We start from the raw sequence: 24760 nt of genomic DNA, 5'->3' as shown, positions 1-24760 counted from the left end.
GCAGTAATACCGCTACAAATGGCAAAGCTATATTTTTCAGATGTAGGATCGTACCCTTTCTGAGCTAACTGCTTTCGGAGTGAGAGACAATGTCAATGTTCTGGCTTTTATGTAACCAGCTCACTGACAGACATTTAATGCTGACAATGCAGATGTTCTCCCAAACAAAAAGTCACCCATAACACATATAAGACACTCATTTGTGTCCACCTACTGCCGTAAATATGTAATGTCACTGGGATGAATCAAAATCCCCAACTCCAGCTCTCTGCACTGCTCTAATATGTAATGCAATTTAATAGAAAGGAATAGAATAAAATATGCAAGAATGAAGACTCCTGTGTTTTCTTCTTCATCACCATTTTCTTTAACCTAAAATGTTTCACCTGAATTTTCTTTAAAACATTCCCACAAGCAATTTAGCATGATTGATGCCAGTCTCCAGAAATAAACTTCAATTGCTTATAGAGGTTACTTGCTGAAAGAACAAGCCACATACTTGAAATGAGAAGTTTTTTCTGTGACCATAAGATGGCAGCATTATACAGAATAAGGGCCTGAGTTGAATAAATGCACCTGAACCAAAGTGGTCTTTGCCAAGACCTACCTGGACATTATTACATACATAACTTGCTTTTATTATACATATACTTTGATAATATGATAGTTTCACTTATTTATTTACAATACCATAGTGGTTATGGTTTGTTGTGATGAAAAACAAACAAACAAAAAAAAACAGACTAAACATTCGTCACTGGCTATTTTAGCTATGCCATAAAGTTGAGATGTTAAAAGGAGACTTTTCACATGGAAAATACACCCCACATTTTTACTATTCATATTTATTAAAAGTGAATCCATTACACAGTGAATGAGGTGAATTATTGTTGTTTTAGTGTTTTATGTATTGCTTTCATTTATGTGTTGGGGTTAAAGGTCGCGGTGGGCAAAATGTGCCATTCGTTGTTCCTGCCAGGAACAAACCGTGGCCCCTATGTACAATGGGCATTAAAGGTGCACTCAGTAACTTTTTGTTCGTGTCTTCTTGGACATACAGTGACACATAATGGTGTGGATGCAGCATCATTCAAAATCAATAGCTGCCATTGAAGAAATTTACTATTCACAATCAGACATGATTAATTTAATTTAATTAATAAGTGAAAGTGTCCAATAACAAGACGGTTACTGGGATTAAGCGAGTAGTGTTCGACTGGTCATTCTAAAATGGCTGCCCCCATGAGAGCGCCCCTGCCCCATGTAGAATCAAACAGCTTTTTATGTTACTGATATAACTGGAGGCCTCATCTCATGAGAGTAATCATGATTTTATACATGTTTCAAAAATTACAGTTCATTTCTTCAGGAGTAAAACTTTTTTAAATGAGGAAAAAATTACAGAGTGCACCTTTAAGACAGATTTAAAATTAATTCCCGGCGTAGTTATTTAAGTGGGCTGTATTTAAAAGTTAAGGTCAAACATTTCTGGTTCAGATTAAGATTAGTGATAAAAATTAAGATCTTTGTCTTGGCGGGTGGCGCCCCATAATTCCGCCCGACACCGGAAGATGTCATGAGTAGCGGCGTTAGTCTCGCTGGAGTGCTGAGTGACAGGCGCGTGCGTGACGTCGCATTGAGGGCAGTACGGCCGTGTTTTTACGCTCCCAACGCCTCGTTTCGTGTCAGCCGTAGGTGCTGTTTTGTGGAATGACCCAGCCCGCTAAGAAGAAAAGGGATTGAGGTTGACTGCAGCTGAAGACGCTGAAGTTTATCGGTTTTATTCGGGCGGGTGTGTGAAGGTAGGCGGCTAAACGAGCGCGCGCTAACAGATGCTGATGTACACCTTTAATTCACCTTACAAATGTATAAGAATCGATTTATCTACATTTACAGTGTGATATGAAGGACTTTTATTTACTTAGAACCCCTTAAGAATGTCAGTAATTAATTTTGTCTCATACACAGCGGTATTAAGTCGTTTTGTTAGGCTCCCGCGGTCTTAGCATGTTAGCACTGATCTGACTGACCGAGTTTCAGCATCTCAAAATCGGGACCACAACAAACAAGCTTTAATTTTTCGTTATAACACACTCTACAAAACTCGGATACATAATCCTTTTTTTTTTTTTTTTTTAAATTATGCTTCTGTGGTAAGAGTTGTTCAACTTTAAATGTATGTGTCTGGTTGAAGTAAATAAATACTCTCTCAGTTAGTGTGGATTAACTAAATATGTAACACGTGTTATAACACATCGATTTCAATACAATTTATGTGATAAATTGAAGTATCCCCTGATTTGAAAAGATATTATCCAGACACCAAAGATTTTACAGATCCAGCATGTGTTAATCACGTTATTCAACATGTTAATGTTAAGATCATCTAAATCTAATTCAAGCTGATCTTTTATTTTCCACAACGATTAATGGCCTTTCTTTGCCTAAACTTGGATCTGGTCTCTAGATGACTAGGACAGTTCAAGTGGGTTTTGCTGATTAGACACAGTAGGCATTGGTGTTTTGTTCTTCCTGACACAGATGTTTAGCAAAGCAGTTTTCAGTTCCCATTGCTGATCATACTCTGAAATTATGTCTGATTAGAACTTCCTTTTTCTTTCAGAGACGTTGGTTTCCATACTTTAGGTATTGGCTGTACTTATGAAATTTGCACCGGTTTAGTTGTGTTTATAAGCTAAACCTTTTAAGAGTTGTTGGACCAATATCACTTGTTATTTTAATATGTTCTTCTTATTTTACTTGTGGCTATAACCAGGAAAAGTTGTTTATGAAAGCAAAATAAAAGTCAAGTGTGTTTTTCATCAATGTGGTTTGTGGCAGATAACACCTTGTCTGACTTTCTTGTCTTCTCCGAACCATTTCAAATTGCCAGCCACTGATCTGATATTCATTTCTTTTTTTTCTCTTGCATATTCTCAGTAAAGATTTGCTCACTGCTTTCCCAAGGACATTGTCATCTGGTTAGTCAGCAGATTCTTCCACTAATCTCTAATCATGAGCTCTTCTGCCTTCCTCCTGATCTTTCGACGGTTTCACTTCCCTTCAGTCTCTTGAATTCCCATATAATTTAATAAATGAGCTTATTGTTGTTTTCTTAAATCAGTATATAATAATCATAATCAATATCATAGGCAAACTGTTGAAGTAAAGTTTGGGATCTGGTAGTTTGTCACATCCACGTGGGGCCCAGCAGGTGGGTGATGCTATAGAAACGGAAGTCTGACCACATTTCCAGATATGATGCTTCTAGTTATGTTATGAGAAGAATAGGATGGGGAAATACAAGTTTAGCAGTTTCTCATAATGACTCATCAAGTCTCTGCTGGACCTACAGAGTTACTTGAAATGGCATTGTCAAAAGGAGTCACGCGTTGGTGGACTGTCTTATAAAAGTGAGTTCATAATCAGACGTGTTGTTGTACTTAATACAGAGGATGTGGTCTTACATTGACTGTTTCTGGTGATCTTTAATTACTAAACATTTTGGTGATATGTTGGTTGGAATTTGTATTACACCAGGGTGCTCTTGTGGTTTTCTTTTGATATTTTGTCATTTGGGTGGCCTCACTGAATCGTGAGAGGACTGAATCATTGCACCCCTAGTGGCAACACTTCTTAAAAGGTAAGCTTATTTAAATTGTGCAGGGTAGATTTTACAATAATAGCTACCTCTCTTAGTGGAAAGTATTTTACTTTGATTTCGTCTTTGGCAAAGGCAGTAAAAATATAACATATGTACCAGAACTGAGCTGAACAAAATGAATGTTTCCAAATGTCCATGGCGAAGTGATGGGTACAAGCCAAGCTAAACAGCTACTAGTTAATCCTGTTCAGCTATGTATTAACATAGTTGCGCAGCCTTTTTCTCCACCGTGTGTTAATAGGGGTCAGGCACTTTGGGCTCGTGGATGGGCGCACAACCGCACTGCTGCTGAAAAAAAATCCTAGGGGAAACATTGCATCGTAGGCAACGTTCGTAACAGTATTGGAATTGTAAACGTTCACCGTTTTAACAAGGCACGGTGGCCCCTCAGCACACTAGAACAGAAGAAAAAAAAAACATTTGCTTACCCTTATCAAGTGTCGAAACTTTGCTTGGTGCAGAACAATGTGAAACAATGTTACAGTCACCTTAATTTGTTAATGACATAGAATCTTTGTCATATCAGGGCTCAACATTAAAGACCCTGTGAAATCAAAATGAAAGTTTTGCTGCTTTTTGTCCATATCTTATCAGCTTTAAGGTCATCTGTATGCTGGTGTGCTTTTAAACGTTGACAATTTTTTTCTGAACAAATAAGCATTTAAAATCTGCAGTCGGAACTCAGGAATATCCATGATATTACATAGAGGTTGAGAAATCTTGTCCAATCAAATGCTTTCTAGAACAAGAATGCACTGCCCCCCTATGTACTGTATGTTCAGCGCACATGGCTGTGTTCTCATCTGCTCTGATGATACCTTCGTAAGGCACTTGGAAGAGAGCATAATCCAAGCTGGTCATTGCAAACGGAATTTCCAATAATAATCACTTAAAGTGAGTTGTGAATGACCGTTATCACCTTTCGGCCCTCTGAAGCTCTCAGAGTGGAGTGTAATTGTCTTTGAAGGGAATAGAGCAAAAAGACGATCACTTCTAATTTGAAACTTGCTCGCGGGAGTTTAGACGCAATGAAAGTGTCTTGTTATTTTTAATGCAGCCATTTTTCAGAGGTTTCTTGGGATTTACAGCACAAGAAACACAAGTGTTCTTTGTTCTTCATATTTTTAGTGTATTGTGTTTCAAAACATTGATATATTGTGATGTTTTACTTGTTTCTCATTAATCTGCATTGACTTGCACAACGGCTCCAGCCTTGTCGTAGGCAAAGATGTGCTGTTTTGTTTGTTGGCCGGTAATGCAGTTTCGTGGTCAGTATGATCATCGTTCGGCTGTCAAGTCAGTGGAAACTTAGTATTGAGATCGATTCTCAGTTTCTGTACCAGTTTCACATTCTAGCAGCAGCACTGGTGAGAATTGGTAAACCAATCTATTCAGATGAACAAATCTAATTAATAATCTTGTCTTTGTTTCAAATTGTAATTCCAGAATCTGTGCAAATGTAAGCAAGCAATGCGAGAAAACCATCACTCTTGTTTATAATCAATGAAGCTGTCTACATCTCAAAGTGATGTTGGAGCTATTTAGTTTTTCTGCGCATCGTTGTGGCACTCATAATACATCACATTTGACAAGAAAGGCATAAATGGCAAAAACGCTTTGAGTAAAAAGCTACCAGAACTACTCCGCTGCAGAGTGAAGAGATACTCTTAAAACAGACTTATTCATCATCCAGCTAAAAACCCGTCACATCTCTCATCTCCATCTTTCTAGAGCTCCATCTGATGTATCTAGGTATTTTCTCTGCCATGTGAATCAGTCAGTTTTAATTAGTATGTAATAATTAGGGATGGGACGATATATCGAATTGATAATATTTCTATATAATTCCTACTGCGCTTTTTCTACACTGTTTAAAAGGCTCACACATGGTCCCTGCTTGAATTTAGAAATGCAAGTACTGGAATATCTGGAAAATCGCATTGTTTTGATAAAGTGTTTGAGAAGTGGTCGACTGATATGGGTTTTTTAATGGCCAATGCCGATATCCAGACATCATGGTGGCCGATAGGCCAATACAATGCCGATATATCACACAATTTAATATAGTAAATAACAAACGTAAAATTGCTAAAAATAATCAATAAACTCTTATTTAGCACTATATTTACTAAATTTCACACTGTTGCGAGGTTCTTCATATGGACAAGGAGGTGACGGGAACCGGCTGAGAAGTCAATGTAAACTTTTAATAAATAAATGAACAAAACACAACATAAAACTGCTTTCCAGAAGAACACAAAACACACACAGCTTCGTGCATCTCTCTCTCTCTCTCCAACTGGCATCTCCGGCTCGTCCTTATCCCCCTCAGCACCGGGCGTGCGTCCGCACGGCTTGGCCACGCCCTCCTCCTCATCACACGGCTCCACCACCCGATTCAGGCCGGGGAAACCTCCGGCTTGATGTACTCCCCTCACTTCCTGGAGGGGAGGTGTTGCCCTTCCAGCTGTCCTTCTGCCCGCAGGTCTTCCCCGCCACTTTGTACCCTGGGAGAGACGAGGGGAGTGAGAGGGAAAGAGGGATAAGGGAGAGAAAAAGTGGCTCGCCAGTCCCCAGACATGCTGTCGCCTGGTCCTCAGCAACTCCTCTGTCCTCTGGTGGACACACATCCCTCCTCCTCCCCAGATTTCGGCACCAGTCTAATGAGGTTCTTCAGATGGGCAATAGGTGGCAGGAACCGGCAGAGCAGTCAACATAAACTTTTAATAAACAAATGAACAAAACACAACATAAAACTGCTTTCCAGCAGAACACAGCAGACACAGCTTCGTGCGTGTCTCTCTCTCCAACTGGTGTCTCTGGCTCGTCCTTATCCCCCACCCGGCTTATAAGGACGATTCAGCGCCGGGCGTGTGTCTTCATGGCCCGGCCACGCCCACTTCCTCATCACACACACAAAACTTCAACTTTGTAAAAAATTCTTAAATTATATTGTATTTTAAATGGTAAATAGAAGTTTCTTCTGATTTCTGTTTAGTCATCAAATTTTAGTAACTTATTTGCACATGAAGAAATTAATATATTAGGAAGAAGGAAATAACAGTGCACACAGTAGTCCAGCAACCACGGATGGCATGTCCACGTTAGCAATCGCATTTGCTCAGAAAATACCGAATCAAACCAATTGTACATACAGTGCATAGTGAATAAGACATTTACCTATAGCACTTGTGAAGCACTTTTACTTTGAAGTTGCACTCATGCGCTCATGCGAATCCAGCGCGAGCAGAAATCACGTGACAGTTTAAACGGCCTGGATCACTTGCTTTGATTGTCACGGAGTGACCGTCATGATTTGTGAATCAGTGGAAATTTTGATCCTGATCCTGAAGTTTTGATTCTGGCTGATAGAATACGCTCTTCAGAGAAAGATATTAGATGAGTGCTCGACAGGAAGAAAACGCTGGATTTTTAGTGAGGATCATGAATTACATCTGTTTAAACAAGATATTTGCAAATGGTATATAATAGAAGTTTTATTGATATTTGCCTTTTATCATTAGAAAAGAAGGTTAAAAATTGCAGGGAACTGCTGAGGAGAGGCTGATCGAGTACGTGCTTTAGAGGTAAATAAATGAGCGCTCCACAGGATCCTGGATCTGCTCAAGTTTTGTGAGGTTTGTTTATTACATATATTTAAACGAGACATGCGCATATTTGCAGACGGTATTTGATATTAGTTTTATTGATATTTGCCTTTTTATCATTAGACAACAGTTAAAAGTGACATGGAACTGTTGAGAGAGCAGGTGAATGAAACCGAGCACTTTAACATTATGAGCTCAAACGCTTCTGCGGTTTCCTGTAACTCTGATATGCGGACTGTTTAAATGAGACCGTGTTGCACACCGGTCTATTATTGTAGTAACACAATGGTACGTAACAACAAAATGAACTGTGACTGGCCATTTACATGTCTCAGTCGCTTCACATGCAAGCAGGCGATTCTCAGAGCCCTCAAGAAACAAATTGGCCAAACAGGAACATTTATCTGCCGATAATTAAAAAAGTCAGATTATCTGCCAGTTTAGCGGCCTCTGTGATAAGGTCCACCACTACTTGAGATTAAAGCGGATTGTTTCCTCTGTGTAATGTATGTCCATCAAAGATGAGGCACACCTCACTCTCATTGAATAATGTGTCTTAATATCCTTTCTGTTCTTTACAGTCAGATAAATAAGTAAAATATACATTTTAATCTCATGCAGCATGGATGCGCTAAAGAAACCAAGAGATTCTCGTTGATGTCGGCTGAACCGGAACAGTGTGAGGCGCTCAGTGCACCCTTAAAGTAACCTTTTTAGTGTTTCTTATACAAATGAATGTAAAACACACTTTTACATACATTTCTTTTCAGTTCTGTTGCTTGTTCTGCACCTGATCAGCCTGAATGAAGCCCACTATTTTTGAAAGCTTATTTGTTTGTGATTTATTTATTTTTTTCTTATAGAGAAAGGTGTATGAGCAACTCTTATTATTTAAACTTTGAGCATTTATATTGTGTATTAAAGAACTTTATTTTAATGAGAAATTATAATGAGCATTTTGCTCAAACATTTATTTTTTTCAGAAAATAAAAAATGTTATGTAATTTTTTGTCATTTAATTGTTGTTATATCGAATTGTGAACCTCATATCATACAGGTGCATCTCAATAAATTAGAATGTCATGGAAAAGTTCATTTATTTCAGTAATTCAACTCAAATTGTGAAACTCGTGTAATAAATAAATTCAGTGCACACAGACTGAAGTAGTTTAAGTCTTTGGTTCTTTTAATTGTGGTGATTTTGGCTCACATTTAACAAAAACCCACCAATTCACTATCTCAAAAAATTAGAATACATCATAAGACCAATAAAAAAAACATTTTTAGTGAATTGTTGGCCTTCTGGAAAGTATGTTAATTTACTGTATATGTACTCAATACTTGGTAGGGGCTCCTTTTGCTTTAATTACTGCCTCAATTCGGCGTGGCATGGAGGTGATCAGTTTGTGGCACTGCTGAGGTGGTATGGAAGCCCAGGTTTCTTTGACAGTGGCCTTCAGCTCATCTGCATTTTTTGGTCTCTTGTTTCTCATTTTCCTCTTGACAATACCCCATAGATTCTCTATGGGGTTCAGGTCTGGTGAGTTTGCTGGCCAGTCAAGCACACCAACACCATGGTCATTTAACCAACTTTTGGTGCTTTTGGCAGTGTGGGCAGGTGCCAAATCCTGCTGGAAAATGAAATCAGCATCTTTAAAAAGCTGGTCAGCAGAAGGAAGCATAAAGTGCTCCAAAATTTCTTGGTAAACAGGTGCAGTGACTTTGGTTTTCAAAAAACACAATGGACCAACACCAGCAGATGACATTGCACCCCAAATCATCACAGACTGTGGAAACTTAACACTGGACTTCAAGCAACTTGGGCTATGAGCTTCTCCACCCTTCCTCCAGACTCTAGGACCTTGGTTTCCAAATGAAATACAAAACTTGCTCTCACCTGAAAAAGAGGACTTTGGACCACTGGGCAACAGCCCAGTTCTTCTCCTTAGCCCAGGTAAGACGCCTCTGACGTTGTCTGTGGTTCAGGAGTGGCTTAACAAGAGGAATACGACAACTGTAGCCAAATTCCTTGACACGTCTGTGTGTGGTGGCTCTTGATACCTTGACCCCAGCCTCAGTCCATTCCTTGTGAAGTTCACCCAAATTCTTGAATCGATTTTGCTTGACAATCCTCATAAGGCTGTGGTTCTCTCGGTTGGTTGTGCATCTTTTTCTTCCACACTTTTTCCTTCCACTCAACTTTCTGTTAACATGCTTGGATACAGCACTCTGTGAACAGCCAGCTTCTTTGGCAACGAATGTTTGTGGCTTACCCTCCTTGTGAAGGGTGTCAATGATTGTCTTCTGGACAACTGTCAGATCAGCAGTCTTCCCCATGATTGTGTAGCCTAGTGAACCAAACTGAGAGACCATTTTGAAGGCTCAGGAAACCTTTGCAGGTGTTTTGAGTTGATTAGCTGATTGGCATGTCACCATATTCTAATTTTTTGAGATAGTGAATTGGTGGGTTTTTGTTAAATGTGAGCCAAAATCATCACAATTAAAAGAACCAAAGACTTAAACTACTTCAGTCTGTGTGCATTGAATTTATTTATTACACGAGTTTCACAATTTGAGTTGAATTACTGAAATAAATGAACTTTTCCATGACATTCTAATTTATTGAGATGCACCTGTATATATCGAACCGAATCGTAAGGACCCATATCGTCCCATCCCTAGTAATAATATACGTAATAATAAATTGTACCATTAATACTATAATATTGATAAAATACGTATGAAAATATATGATCTGTACAAGTGCGGGAAAAATTTATTGACATATCGCCATGGAAAGCGATACTTAAAGTTCAGCACTGTTGTACATCGAGTGAAAAGTTTTATTTATATTATAGATTTTAAAAACTATTGTCCGATTAATTGGCTATCGGCCTGTTTCCCTATCTTAGTTATTGTATCGGCAAAACCCACTATCAGTCGACCTCTAGTAAGTAATAAGAGAAATAAAATTTTTGGGTGAACTGACCATTAATTACCAGTTTAAGTATTTGTTAAATGATCTGCCTAGAACAACAATATAAATGTAAGTCAGCACATGTTTCATCACGTCTTGCTAGCTAGCTACATTGCCCGGTTACATGTTGCCTAGCTTGTGGCACAGTGGGCCTATATTCGTGGGTCTTCATTCATATTGTATTTGATGTGCTGAATTGAACTGTGATATACATTTCAATCCATATTTATAGAACAAGGAGAGAAGGTTGTCATGGCTGAACTCTCAAACATTTGGTATCTCTGAAAAGCCCAGGGAGTCCTCTGATAATACCCCTAGATTTACCACTGTAGCATGTATTGGCTAAGAAAAACTTGAATAACAATTGTCGTATACAAAAATGAATTGCTGGGACTCAATAGGAGGATAATGACATTTAAAGTGTAATGTATCAAATATGATATATAAAAAAAAGTTTACAATTTCTTTTAGGGCTGCGCAATTAATAAAAAAACTTATCGCAGTTACGATTACGGCTGTCACGGTTATGCAATCGTGAAAATGACAATTATTCAGTTTAAGTCTACTCCTGTTGCGTTAATTGTTTCTATTTAGAATGTGTTTTTGCAGCGGTTGAGTTTCTAACCAATCCCAGACGTGTGCATTGAGCAATGAAACGCCAATGGCCAATCAGGGACTCAGTGAGACTACAGTCAATCAGTCATGACAGCCAATCCTTTTGCACACGTTGCTTGCTTACAGTATGTTTCATCTCTGTTTGCGATGGCACATGGACATTAGTCATCTGTCACTCGAAAAGAAGCTTTAGAACAAAGTTGAGCAATTTTTTATTATTTTCAATTTGTTGCATGTCATGCCGTTTTATTTAACATAGGTAAACAAACTGCAAACGAGCAATGCAACAACATAAACAATCCCAACCATTATAATCAAGGTACAGACAGGGTCTAAATAACTGATTTATTGTGTTGTTTAAACGGCTATATTTATTGTTTGAGCATTTGCAGGGCTCAACGCTAAGGATTTTTTCTACTGGCCCGGTCGGGCCAGTGCCTCAGATTTTTACTGGCCCTACCAAAATTTTCACTGGCCCCAACACAAAAATGATAAATAGCTGTTTACCGTGATGGCTTTAAAAATGTGTCTGAAGATAAATATTTGTTACATAGATTATGTTTTTAAGGCAATGTCCCACAAAATTTTATCACATTTATAATTTGCAAGATATGATTTGTGCCTTATGTAATCCCATATAAGCACTTTACAGATATAAATTCATAAATACATCATATTAACCTCAGCCATACTGCCATTTACACATGAGTTTTTAAGTGAAGAGTTCTGTGGAGGAGATGATGTGTTTTCGGTCACCCGTTAAGTCATGCTGTCATGCAACTTTTGGCCATGTGTAGTGTATTCACACACAGGATCAAAGATTTAATCACTGAGTTAAAGATGTGATTATTGTGTGAATGTAATAAACATATGAATCCCTGAGAAGAGACTTGCTACCAAATCGGTTGTGATGTGTAATATACATTAGGGAGATATTAGGCCTAATGTGTGAATTAACAATGTGTACTGTATATAACATGAAATCAGACAACCTAAAGACCAACACAGACTGATGCACAAAGCACAAAAACAAAAATACCTGTATGGTCCAGAAATGAGACGTGTACACTACCGGTCAAAAGTTTTGAAACACTTGCCTGAAATGTTTCTCATGATCTTAAAAATCTTTTGATCTGAAGGCGTATGCTTAAATGTTTGAAATTAGTTTTGTAGACAAAAATGTAATTGTGCCAACATATTAATTTATTTCATTATAAAACTAAAATTTAATAAGAAAAAAGTTTTTGAGAATTTGATAACTTGGACCAATTAATAAAGAAAATCAGCCAATAAGTGCCCAACATAGATGGGAACTCCTTCCATGCTGTTTAAAAAGCATCCCAGGGTGATACCTCAAGCAGTTGGTTAAGAAAATGTCAAGAGTACATGTCTGCAAATTCTAGGCAAAGGGTCACTACTTTGAAGATGCTAAAATATAACACAGTTTTGATTTATTTTGGATTTTGTTTACAACATAATTCCCATAGTTCCATTTATGTTATTCCATAGTTTTGATGACTTAACTATTATTCTAAAATGTGGAAAAAAAAAATTATAATAAAGAATAAGTGTTTCAAAACTTTTGACCGGTAGTGTAACTGGTGTTTCATGAGGATGATATGAAGTAGACTGTTTTGAATATTCATCTTCACCCTGCAGCTGAACAGCTCTGATAATAATAGCCTAATAGCCATAGTGATTTTGCTTCTTTTCATATCAAACGCAATTATTACGTTGAATTAATTTTTACGTTTTGAAACAAACCTAATTAAATCTATACTACATTTTGGATATTGAGCAGCTTGTGATTTGCAGACACGTGTATAACTGGGGTTTAACAAAGTTTATTACGTCTCATTTGGCGCTTCATCTCTAAAGGTGAATTAATGATAGAATGTTTGTTTTTTACAATGGGAATAAAACTAGCGCTCTGTCCCTTTACGAGAGCACATGCAGTCTACGCTGCACGGAGAGAGATGATGATGATGAGACGTGCACGGAGAGACGTGGATTTTCAGTCCTATAGAAAAAAACTGTTGATTTTTTGTGTTGCAATGTGTGGACTACTATTTTTCACCAACATGTAAAAACGAAAAATGTGGGGATTTCATGCACTGTGAACACGGAATGTGCGGGTATACTTAAAAAGTTGCGCAAGACGTGCAATCCCGCTACGAAATTCATTAAGTGGGGTTTTTTTTACCTTCTATTTTCTACACATTGGTAATAGCTGCTGCTAAGACACTTGGAAAAGAGCGAGGACAGCGCTAGGAGAGTGCACTCGCTGTCTGCACACGACTGTGCTTTGGCGCGTCCAGTATATTATGCGCTTGTGCATTTTTGCAATTCAAATATAATCGCGCTCGCTCGTCGGTTAGAATACTTCGTTCGCTCAGTGTAATTTTTGTGCACTCTCACTTTTTATGTGCTTGCACTAATGTTATAAATGCAGCACTGGCCCAATCGGGCAAGTGACAGTTCTAGCAACTGGCCCGAATCTCTCTCTCACTGGCCCCGGGCCATCGGGCAGTCCTTATTGTTGAGCCCTGATTTGTGAGTGCAGAACTGTGTCATTGAGCTCATGCTGAACTGCAGGGCTCAAACAGTGAGTGACAGCTTCGGTCATTATAATGGGAGAGTTTGAATATTGTTGCTTTGCTTGATTTTTGTGTACAATTTATTAAAAAAAGAATAACAGTTGTATTTATGTATTAAACAGCTATAAAGTGGCTTGTTTTGAAGTCAGCTTGTTTTGGACATAGAAAAAGTCTTGAATGTCATATTTCACGGACCATATTCTTTGTTATCGCGTCTGCTCAAATAAATAACTATTGACCTCAACTGCTGTTGGTAGATTTAAATTTTAATGAATCACACAAACTGGCTGATCTTACCTTCCAAAGTGCAACCACTGTGACAGATTTGAGGCCAAAAATGATCTAACGATGATCTTATGTGAACAAGATCACAATACGGGATTTTAAATGCAGTGAGTAAATTCAATCTAAATCGGCTGTTCAGTTTGACTATTGAACATGTCAAATATTATTATTTACTGTATGTGGGCAAATAATTTAAGCAGTAAAGACACATATTGCATGTCTGATGGTAGTTTTTGATTTTTATGCCATGTGTTTCAGGCTTTGGAAGTGTTAAATGTGTGAGGATGTGAATACATCAGCATGATACATGAGACAGGCATATTGACTGAAATTAAAACGTGTTTAGTCAGTAGAGAACCTACATAACTCTCTTCACTTTAAACCATAGATATACCTTTATAATAACCTTTAGTAACATTAACAAACATTATTACAGTATGTAATGCTTAAAAGAAACTGCAGCTCAGCCCATAACCTGCTGTTCTGAAGAACCTGGAAGCACGATTGCCTGCTTGGTGATGTCACAGTAATTTCATCAAATAATCGTCATTAATAATCGCGATTACAATATCAAGGGCAATAATCGACAATTATGATTTTTGTCATAATCGTGCAGCCCTAATTTCTTTTTATATTTTGTCTAATGGTACTAAAAACAGTTTAATAAAAAATTTGAATTTTCTGACATTTCTTTCATATGTCAGGATTTACAGGGTTAAGTTATTTTTAACGAGACATGGTGCAACAGTCCAAGATATCAGTCCAGTATGTGTTTACATGGGGAAAACAATAGAAAAACAAAGCAGACACCCACAAAAACATGTTTGGTGTAAACCGCCCCTAGCTTGTCCATTTCCGCGTGTCTGTGAGTGAATGAGCGTGTGCGAAACGAGAAGGCCTGTTTATTTTATTATATTTTTTCTTTAATTACAAACCCAAAGTCATACTTGGACAAACTGTGGATGCCGTCGGGCCCAGGTCGGGTTACACACCTTTAATAGATTACCTTAAAAACAGTAGATATGGACTAAAAGCAGCAAAACTTTTATTTTGATTTCACATGGGTCTTTAAGGCTGCGGAACAGTTTGTTCTAATAATAACATGGTGATTTAGAAAAAGCCATTGTCACATTCCCTCTGGAGACTTGGACTTGTTGGTTCCATACTCTGAATTTAGTTTGGAGTGGTGTCTCTCAGGAGTCACCGTAAAAATTGTTCTGCTTCGATAATCAGATCATGGAAAATGCAGGTTTAGACAGTCCATTATATGACTGTAATGTCTTAAAGTTTTGGAACAACCAATGTTTTCAAAGGCTTGAAGCTTGACAATCTTGTTTTATGATATGCAGTCAACCTGTTCCTTTTATGGTTACAACAAACTTTAAATATCTCATTACAATTTGTGATGAGCCAACAATATTTAAAGCCACTATGTTAGTCAAGAACACATTTTGATGGTTCTTTAACTGTGAATAAACTGGCTGTGAACACCATTGTTTAGTTAAGGTCGGTCAGATGGCTGTGACACTTTCTTTGTGTTCCAGCTTCGGTGCTTTTTTTTAAAAAAAAAAATATTTTTGACCTGATGGTACAATTAGTTGAAAGCAACATGTTGAATAGACCATATTATAAAAGGGATATATGTCCCATCGGTAGGCCTGTCATGATAACTACTTTTGTTGGACGATATATTGTCCCAGAAATAATTGCGATAAATGATATTGTCATTTTAAGACCATTTTATACCACTGATATAATGATAATATAATAGCATAATAATGCAAGTACACCCTTTCAAAGAGCAATGAACTTTTAATACTTAAGAATATTCAGACATTGGAATCGGAATGTCAAAAAAAAATTAAGTCGGGAAGGCCCCTCTCCATCTCCAACTGCGGTTTTTGTTCCCAGCTCGGAAAACAGTGCAGAAAGACGGTAAATCGTTACTCACCCTCAAGCCTGTATGAATTTCTCTCGTCTGAGGAATACAAATTAGATTTTGGCAGAATGTTAGTCACAGTCACTATTCACTGACACTGCATCTTTTTTTCTTTTTTCTTTTTCTCCATAAAATAAAAGTGGATTGAGACTGAAACTAATATTCTCCCTAAAATCTCCTTTTGATTTCCACGGAAGATAGAAAGTCAGACCAGTTTGGAACAACATGAAGGTGAGTAATGATGACAGAATTTTTGGTAACACTTTACAATAAGGTTCAATAAGTCAGTTCTCACCAGTTGCATTAAAAACGGCTGTTTACTATTGACAAAACGCATGGAAAATGTTAACAGATAAAATCCTGAGAACCTTGCTGCTAAATCAGTTGTGTTGTATATTCAAAACAATTAAGCATATTAAAGATAGATAATGTTTTCGTTGTGTGTAATTTATTAATGTTATAGTATTAATATTATTATAATGAATACTGTTATGTACTTATTAAAACTGACTGATTCACATGGCAGATAAAATACTTCGGATACATGCATTAGATGTAATGTAGCTCTAGAAGGATGAGAGATGTAATGGGTGCATAAGTCTGTTTTAAGTGTTTCTCTTCACTCTACAGATGTTGTTATTACTCAAAGCATTTTTGCTATTTCTGCCTTTCTTGCTGTATTATGAGGGAGTGTCACAATGTGACGAGACAAAATTAGATCTCTCCAATGTTGCAGGCTTGCGGTGAAGATAGCTTTGTTGATTATAAACAGGAGCAATAGTTTTATCGCTTCGCTCACTTATAGAGACGTGGCACAACACCATTCGCGTGTCCAATTAGCAGGTTTATACCCGTTTATGTGTAAAATCTAAAGTTCAGTAGATACGCGCTTCCCTACTGCTCGCACTCACAAGCTGCTGAACGCTGCACCATGAGTGAAGGCGAGAGGGAGAGAGGGTGACGCAAAAGAGGGAATTCCCTGCATTTTAAAAAGTGAAACTTGCAGGAATGATTAAAATTATGGTCAATACCCACAATCCCGCACTATTTAGTTAGCATTCGTGATTGAGATTTTAATCATGCTGCTTGTCCGGTCGGGCAAGTTAAATTCTCCACTTGTCGCAGACAAGCGTTAATGTCGAGCCCTTGCACGTAATCTCCACCTGATGCTGTCCGCTGTGTGTGTGTGTGTGTGGAGGAGCTGCCTGAGTCCTGCCTCCGACAAAAAAGAGCAGACGAGAGGACAGAAGCAGTGTGACTGGCTATAATGTTGGTGACATTCATTCTTATATAACCAAACACGCATGTAAACACAATGGGCAATATTGAGGTCAGCAAAATTGATCGAGGTTATGTCCATATGTCATACGATAAGACGATAACGTAATTATCGTGACAGGCCTACCCATCATGTTTTTCTTTTTGAAAACATTATATATACACTGGCTGCCAAAATTTTGGAATAGTGTACAGATTTTGATCTTATGGAAAGAAATTGGTACTTTTATTCACCAAAGTGGCATTCAACTGATCACAATGTATATTCAGGACATTACTGATGTGAAAAATTACTATTACAATTTGAAAAATGTTTTCAGAACTTCTTAAACTACTTCAAAGAGTTCTCATCAAAAAATCCTCCACGTGCAGCAATGACAGCTTTGCAGATCCTTGGCATTCTAGCTGTCAGTTTGTCCAGATACTCAGGTGACATTTCACCCCACACTTCCTGTAGCACTTCCCATAGATGTGTCTTGTCAGGCACTTCACACACACCTTACAGTCTAGCTGATCCCACAAAAGCTCAATGGGATTAAGATCCATAACACTCTTTTCCAATTATCTGTTGTCCAATGTCTGTGTTTCTTTGTCCACTCTAACCTTTTCTTTTTGTTTTTCTGTTGCAAAAGTGACTTTCTTTGCAATTCTTCCCATAAGGCCTGCACCCCTGAGTCTTCTCTTTACTGTTGTACATGAAACTGGTGTTGAGCGGGTAGAATTCAATGAAGCTGTCAGCTGAGGACATGTGAGGCGTCTATTTCTCAAACTAGAGACTCTGATGTAATTATCCTCTTGTTTAGTTGTGCATCTGGCCTTCCACATCTCTTTCTGTCCTTGTTAGAGCCAGTTGTCCTTTGTCTCTGAAGACTGGAGTACACCTTTGTATGAAATCTTCAGTTTTTTTTTTTTTTTTTGGCAATTTCAAGCATTGAATAGCCTTCATTCCTCAAAACAATGACTGACTGATGAGTTTCTAGAGAAAGCTGTTTCTTTTTTGCCATTTTTGACCTAATATTGACCTTAAGACATGCCAGTCTATTGCATACTGTGACAACTCAAAAACAAACACAGACAATGTTAAGCTTCATTTAATGAACCAAATAGCTTTCAACTGTGTTTGATATAATGGCAAGTGATTTTTTTTTTTTTTTTTACTCAAGGATAAGTTGTTGGGGTGATGGCTGCTGGAAATGGGGCCTGTCTAGATTTGATCAAAAATCTTTCAATTTTTCAAATTGTGATGGTGCTGTTTTTTACATCAGTAATGTCCTGATTATACTTTGTGTTAGTTGAGTGCCACTTTGGTGAATTAAAGTACCAATTACCTTACGAAACAGCAAAATCTGTTCATTATTCCAAACTTTTGGCCACCAGTGTATGTGTGTATACATACATGCTATTCTTCTCACCACAATTGTACAGAGTGATTATATGAGTTACCGTGGACTTTGTCAGTTCAAACCAGCCATTCTTTGACCTCTCTCATCAACAAGGCGTTTCCGTCCGCAGAACTGCCCCTCAACGGATGTTTTTTTTTTTGGCACCATTCTGAGAGTAAATTCTAGAGACTGTTGTGTGTGAATCCCAGGAGATCAGCAGTTACAGAAATACGCAAACCAGCCCATCTGACACTAACAATCATCCATGCGATTATCTAATCAGCCATTTGTGTGGCTGCAGTGCATAAAATCGTGCAGATACGGGTCAGAAGCTTTAATGTTCACATCAACCATCAGAATGGGGAAAAAATGTGATCTGGAGTGTGGCATGATTGTTGGTGCCAGATGGGCTGGTTTGAGTATTTCTGTAACAGCTGATCTCCTGGGATTTTTACATACAACAGTCTCTAGAATTTACTCAAAATGTTGTTTTTTTCAGTGGCCAATGTTGATATCCTGAGTTCTGGGTGGCCGATTTAAAGCTGAAATATTGTTTCAGAATGGCCAAATATCAGCTTGTTTCAAGTAAGTGCTGTAGACCTATATTCTCCCAGACCCAGAGACACTTAACATTTATAGTTTGTGTTTGGTGTACATTGGAGATCATGATGGTATCTGTTAGTTCTTATAAAATGGAACCAATTTCACTTGTTTCTCTTGACTTGGTACAGATGTTAGATACTGAAAGTCAAGGCTATTTTAAGATGACAGTTAAACTGTCTTTCTATAAAATGTTTGATCTGGCCAAAGTTTTGCAGCATTAGGCCATCACACCCACCCACCATGGTCCTCTGCCTCTCTCTGGACCTTTACACTTGCATGTATTTGCAGCCAAATTATTAGTCTACCACTTCAAAAGACTTTAATCAGAGCAGCTGTTTTGCACCGCAGACTATTCTGCCTGCCTTTGATAAAGTTCAGGGAAGTTTCAACTGTGCTCATGCGGTGCAAAGGAAACTGCCTTTCCTCTCTATCCTTACACGGAAATATGATTCCTCAGAGTGAATTGGTAATGATGTCATGGTTTTAGAGGACAGGATAGGTATGTTTATTTTTTGTGCAGAAGTGTGTCCCAGAGAAATAAAGGATGGAAATGAGCTGAAGTGTTTCACTGGCTCTAGATGACTTCATATGCATGAATTTGCTTGTTTCCAAATTCATTTGAATTGATTATTTGGAGTTGCAGCTGTTGTCTTGTAAGAGCCAAGAGGTGCGGTGAAACAGTCAATCTCTCCATGTGTTTGTTTGTGTTAAGTGTGTTTCAGACGTTGTGAGGGACTTGTGGCTGGAAGTTGTTAGCTCCTGAAAATGCTCATCACATCTGAGTTACTGCGTTACCTCTGGTCATTTTTTATTTTTTTCCTCTCTGTGGCCTCGGCTTGGCATTCCATCAGCTTTTCTATGTTTCCATTAAAGGAAGAAAATTCTCCTCTGCACGCCGACCCCTCCTGCAAAACCAGAAACGGAGCAAAGCATTCGAACGACGACACCAACAAACCTCTCCAAACAACACCGGATGAGATTAGTGTTCCTTGATCGCAAACAAGGAATGTTATTTGGATCTGGCACTTCGTCTCCCAGACGTAACATCAAAAGACGTGTGTGTGTGTGTGTGTGTGTGTTTAGTATGTAAAGCCAGTGGGTTGGTTTCCCTGTGACAGCTTTTTACTCTAAAGAGATTAGCCAACATGTATTATTTATTCATAACAGATCCCACACAGCAGCAGCAATCGGAGAAGAGTTGAAGTTGTTCATGTGAAGAATGGCCTAAAAGTTTTCAGCTAAGTGTGGGTGAAGTAAATGGAGAACTCGGCCCATTTTTGCTGATCAGCGTGGGTTGCTTTCTGAACATAAAGCTCCTGTTTGTTTGCCTTGAAAGTCAGTGATGCTTAACTATTAACTCCGAGAACTGTTTCCATTTACTTATGTGAATGCCCGTACGACCATTCAGTGTAACAGCACCCCATGTTACATAATGAAAGTTGTTCTCTTTCCTCTCATAGCTATCGTGTCGCCTCACGCTGTGTCCAGATCAGTGTGGGGCTGCTGATATAGGTTAAGTCCATATAGGCCCGGAGGCTCAGCAGGCCTCAGTTCTGGCTTCAGATCGCACACTTCCATCCAGAACCCGCAGCTGCTTTGTGTTTAGGAGGTCACGCTCATGATCTCCCCCACCCCTGGGCCATGATCCAGGATGCTCCCTACCACACACAAAAAAAAATCACATATACATGTGTATCCACTCACTCTTATCTTTTTCTTTTTCTTTTTTTTTTTTAAGAGCACTGAGGAGTCTGGTGAAGAGACCCTGCCATGCGTGAATACAAGCTTGTGGTGCTCGGCTCTGGTGGTGTGGGCAAATCAGCCCTGGTAAGTACAGTTAACCATCTCTTCCTTGCCAAACCTCAGAGCAACCAGATTCCAGTGCTTGGCCAAATAATGATGTGATCCATAATAGAGGTCGACCGATAGTGGATTTTACCGATAACTAAGTTGGGAGTACCTGCCGATAACCGATTAATCAACCGATCATTTTAAAATTGATACTGAATGAAAAAATAACACTCAAAGTAGTGAATTGCTGAATTTTATTACAAAAATAAACAGTACTGACTGAACCATGAAAATGTACTTTTTTTAAATGAAATAAATATATAAATCTGAATATATATGAACTAATATTAGAATTTTAAAGTCATCTGATTTTTAAATTGACGTTATTTCCTTGGTCCACAAGAGGAATACCACATTGTTTTTTTTATTCAGTACAGTTATATGTAGAGTAGCAGTATTCACAGATAGCGTGGTATTCGGCTGAACTTGGTGGTGAAGCGACTCAGACTATGAGTCCTGGCCAGGGGCTGTTCAAACAGACGGAACACAACAGACTGGAACCAAACGTGAGGATCTTGAGACACATTTCCTGAAACATCTTTCCTGACAAAGCATTTAAACAACTCCTTGCTTAATCTGAGAAACACTTATAAGAGAGCAAGACGCAACGGCCAAAGACCTCCACTATCTGTAAGGGGCTGTTCACGTTGAATGCTTTTGCAACAAATCCATTTGTATTTCTATGTAAATGCGCTAGATGAACTTCCTTGTTTCCATTTGTTTTTGTTTATTCAGCGTCTCATGCAGGAGCGCTGTTTTTTTAGATGATGTGTCAAATTAAAAAGAACTTTCAAAGCATATTGAAACACCTTCTGTTAAACTGTATTTGTTGCGCTGTGTCTAGCCTTTTTTAGCACAAGAATGTGATCGATCAGAAGTCATCGTATTACAATGAGGATAATTTTTTAAAAATTGAAATCAGATGCGTTTCTGATTTTATATGTTTCTCTCGGCTGCATGAAGATATTAATTTGCTTTCTCACATCACTAGCTTTAAATATGCAACTTAGCTGGATAACAAATGCATAAACGTGACCAACTGGATATAAACGAATGCACATAGATGGTAACAGATGGTAACAATCGTGACATTTAAACATTTGGGTAGGACTTGCGTGTATTATTGTCACATTTTTCTAACCACTTGTGGTTAGCTCAAATGTTAGCGTCCTCTCAGCCTTGTCGGCAAACATACTGCTGTTCTCTACTAATGCAACATTTAGTCAACAAATTAATTACTTTATAATGAAATGACAACGTGTACTGTATACATACCTTTTTGTTGTTGATGTTTTAAATCCGCTTCTGAAGTGTTCTGCTCCATGCAGTGTGTAGTCTCATGTGTTAAAATAAACACCACAAGGCATCAGTGAAGTCATACTCTATAATGACAGCAGACCCTTCCCAGCCGCTCCAGCACCGGACACAATGGGGATAAACTATTGGTATGGATTTTTGATGACCTTTTAATCCATAAGAATTATTACTAGATGACTGCATCCCAAAACCCCCACTTTGGTGTTCTCTGTCAGTTTTTATTTTATTTTAAAATGTATTTTATTCTGTAATAGTTATAAAGGCCAATTTACAAATTCACACAAAATCTGAACTTTTAGTTTAAAAAACGTGAAGTAATATATTTTATCGATCAGTGCTTTCCCGCTACCTCAGCATGCTTTGTGTCAAGGTGTCTGCGGAGTTTAGCAGGTCGCATGCTGTCATTAGTTTAAATCTTCTGACAAACGACACGTGCCGACACATCGTGGTGCATCAACTGATCCTGTCCATGTAAATCCTAAACTTGAGTACTGCTCATCGTATCGTCGTCTTTTGGGTTTGACCCTTGAAACTGAAGGATTCTAATTTGGTGGTCTCAAAAACTGCTCCATTGTAATTACAGACTAATACGTCACGTCTGCTTTATTGGTGGGTTTGTCAAATATCAGAGAATCTTCACAAAATCTTTTGCCTATCATTTTCAGAACTGTTTAAATAATGTTTTAAATATAAACTTATATATATATATATATATATATATATATATATATATATATATATATATATATATATATACATACATACATTATTTTTTACCACTCTCCGCGCCTCCCTTGACATGCTCTAGTGAATTGTGAGATGAGTGAATTGTTACACCCCTAGTGAGTAACTATTTAAATTATAGTCTGCTCCTCACACAAAGCAATGACATGGCTTCAGAAGACTTTGAATATAGAGCATTATTATTAGTGTTATTTGATCTACTTTTACAGTGCTTTAGGTTGTAATTTTTTGTGTTTGAAAGCTCCTGTTCCCATCTTGTTTTCAAAAAGAAGGTAATCTTGTTTTACTTGGGGTGGAGCGCGGAGAGTGGTAAAAAAAAAAAATGAATATGTATATGTATACAGGTGCTGGTCATATAATTAGAATATCATCAAAAAGTTGATTTATTTCACTAATTCCATTCAAAAAGTGAAACTTGTATATTATATTCATTCATTACACACAGACTGATATATTTCAAATGTTTATTTCTTTTAATTTTGATGATTATAACTGACAACTAAGGAAAATCCCAAATTCAGTATCTCAGAAAATTAGAATATTGTGAAAAGGTTCAATATTGAAGACACCTGGTGCCACACTCTAATCAGCTAATTAACTCAAAACACCTGCAAAGGCCTTTAAATGGTCTCTCAGTCTAGTTCTGTACGCTACACAATCATGGGGAAGACTGCTGACTTGACAGTTGTCCAAAAGACGACCATTGACACGTTGCACAAGGAGGGCAAGACACAAAAGGTCATTGCAATAGAGGCTGGCTGTTCACAGAGCTCTGTGTCCAAGCACATTAATAGAGAGGCGAAGGGAAGGAAAAAATGTGGTAGAAAAAAGTGTACAAGCAATAGGGATAACCGCACCCTGGAGAGGATTGTGAAACAAAACCCATTCAAAAATGTGGGAGAGAACCACTACGCACAGACGTATGCAAGACATGGGTTTCAGCTGTCGTATTCCTTGTGTCAAGCCACTCTTGAACAACAGACAGCGTCAGAAGCGTCTCGCCTGGGCTAAAGACAAAAAGGACTGGACTGCTGCTGAGTGGTCTAAAGTTATGTTCTCTGATGAAAGTAAATTTTGCATTTCCTTTGGAAATCAGGGTCCCAGAGTCTGGAGGAAGAGAGGAGAGGCACACAATCCACGTTGCGTGAGGTCCAGTGTAAAGTTTCCACAGTCAGTGATGGTTTGGGGTGCCATGTCATCTGTTGGTGTTGATCCACTGTGTTTTCTGAGGTCCAAGGTCAACGCAGCCGTATACCAGGAAGTTTTAGAGCACTTCATGCTTCCTGCTGCTGACCAACTTTATGGAGATGCAGATTTCATTTTCCAACAGGACTTGGCACCTGCACACAGTGCCAAAGCAACCAGTATCTGGTTTAAGGACTATGGTATCCCTGTTCTTAATTGGCCAGCAAACTCGCCTGACCTTAACCCCATAGAAAATCTATGGGGTATTGTGAAGAGGAAGATGCGATATGCCAGACCCAACAATGCAGAAGAGCTGAAGGCCACTATCAGAGCAACCTGGGCTCTCATAACACCTGAGCAGTGCCACAGACTGATCGACTCCATGCCACGCCGCATTGCTGCAGTAATTCAGGCAAAAGGAGCCCCAACTAAGTATTGAGTGCTGTACATGCTCATACTTTTCATGTTCATACTTTTCAGTTGGCCAAGATTTCTAAAAATCCTTTCTTTGTATTGGTCTTAAGTAATATTCTAATTTTCTGAGATACTGAATTTGGGATTTTCCTTAGTTGTCAGTTATAATCATCAAAATTAGAAGAAATAAACATTTGAAATATATCAGTCTGTGTGTAATGAATGAATATAATATACAAGTTTCACTTTTTGAATGGAATTAGTGAAATAAATCAACTTTTTGATGATATTCTAATTATAT

The 24760-nt window shown here is 38.2% G+C and overlaps 1 protein-coding gene across 3 annotated transcripts in view; it reads left to right on the top strand.

The window, feature by feature from the left end:
* Nucleotides 1-1595: 1595 nt before the first annotated feature.
* Nucleotides 1596-24760, top strand: part of rap1ab (RAP1A, member of RAS oncogene family b) — a 37547-nt gene continuing 14382 nt past the window's right edge. The window contains exons 1-3 of one of the 3 annotated variants that reach the window (XM_051675416.1): nucleotides 3390-3413; nucleotides 3541-3643; nucleotides 20687-20775. In XM_051675416.1, the coding sequence (XP_051531376.1) occupies nucleotides 20719-20775 (57 nt within the window). In that variant the 5' untranslated portion in view covers nucleotides 3390-3413; nucleotides 3541-3643; nucleotides 20687-20718. Of the gene's footprint in view, nucleotides 1803-3340; nucleotides 3414-3540; nucleotides 3644-20686; nucleotides 20776-24760 lie in introns of those variants that run through there. The other 2 variants (XM_051675415.1, XM_051675417.1) reach the window with 2 other exon arrangements.

The sequence above is a fragment of the Myxocyprinus asiaticus genome, chromosome 37 (genome assembly GCF_019703515.2).
Source record: "Myxocyprinus asiaticus isolate MX2 ecotype Aquarium Trade chromosome 37, UBuf_Myxa_2, whole genome shotgun sequence".
NCBI classification, from domain to species: domain Eukaryota; kingdom Metazoa; phylum Chordata; class Actinopteri; order Cypriniformes; family Catostomidae; genus Myxocyprinus; species Myxocyprinus asiaticus.
The sequence above is the reverse complement of the archived record's forward strand: the minus strand, read 5'-3'. Positions and strand labels throughout refer to the sequence as shown.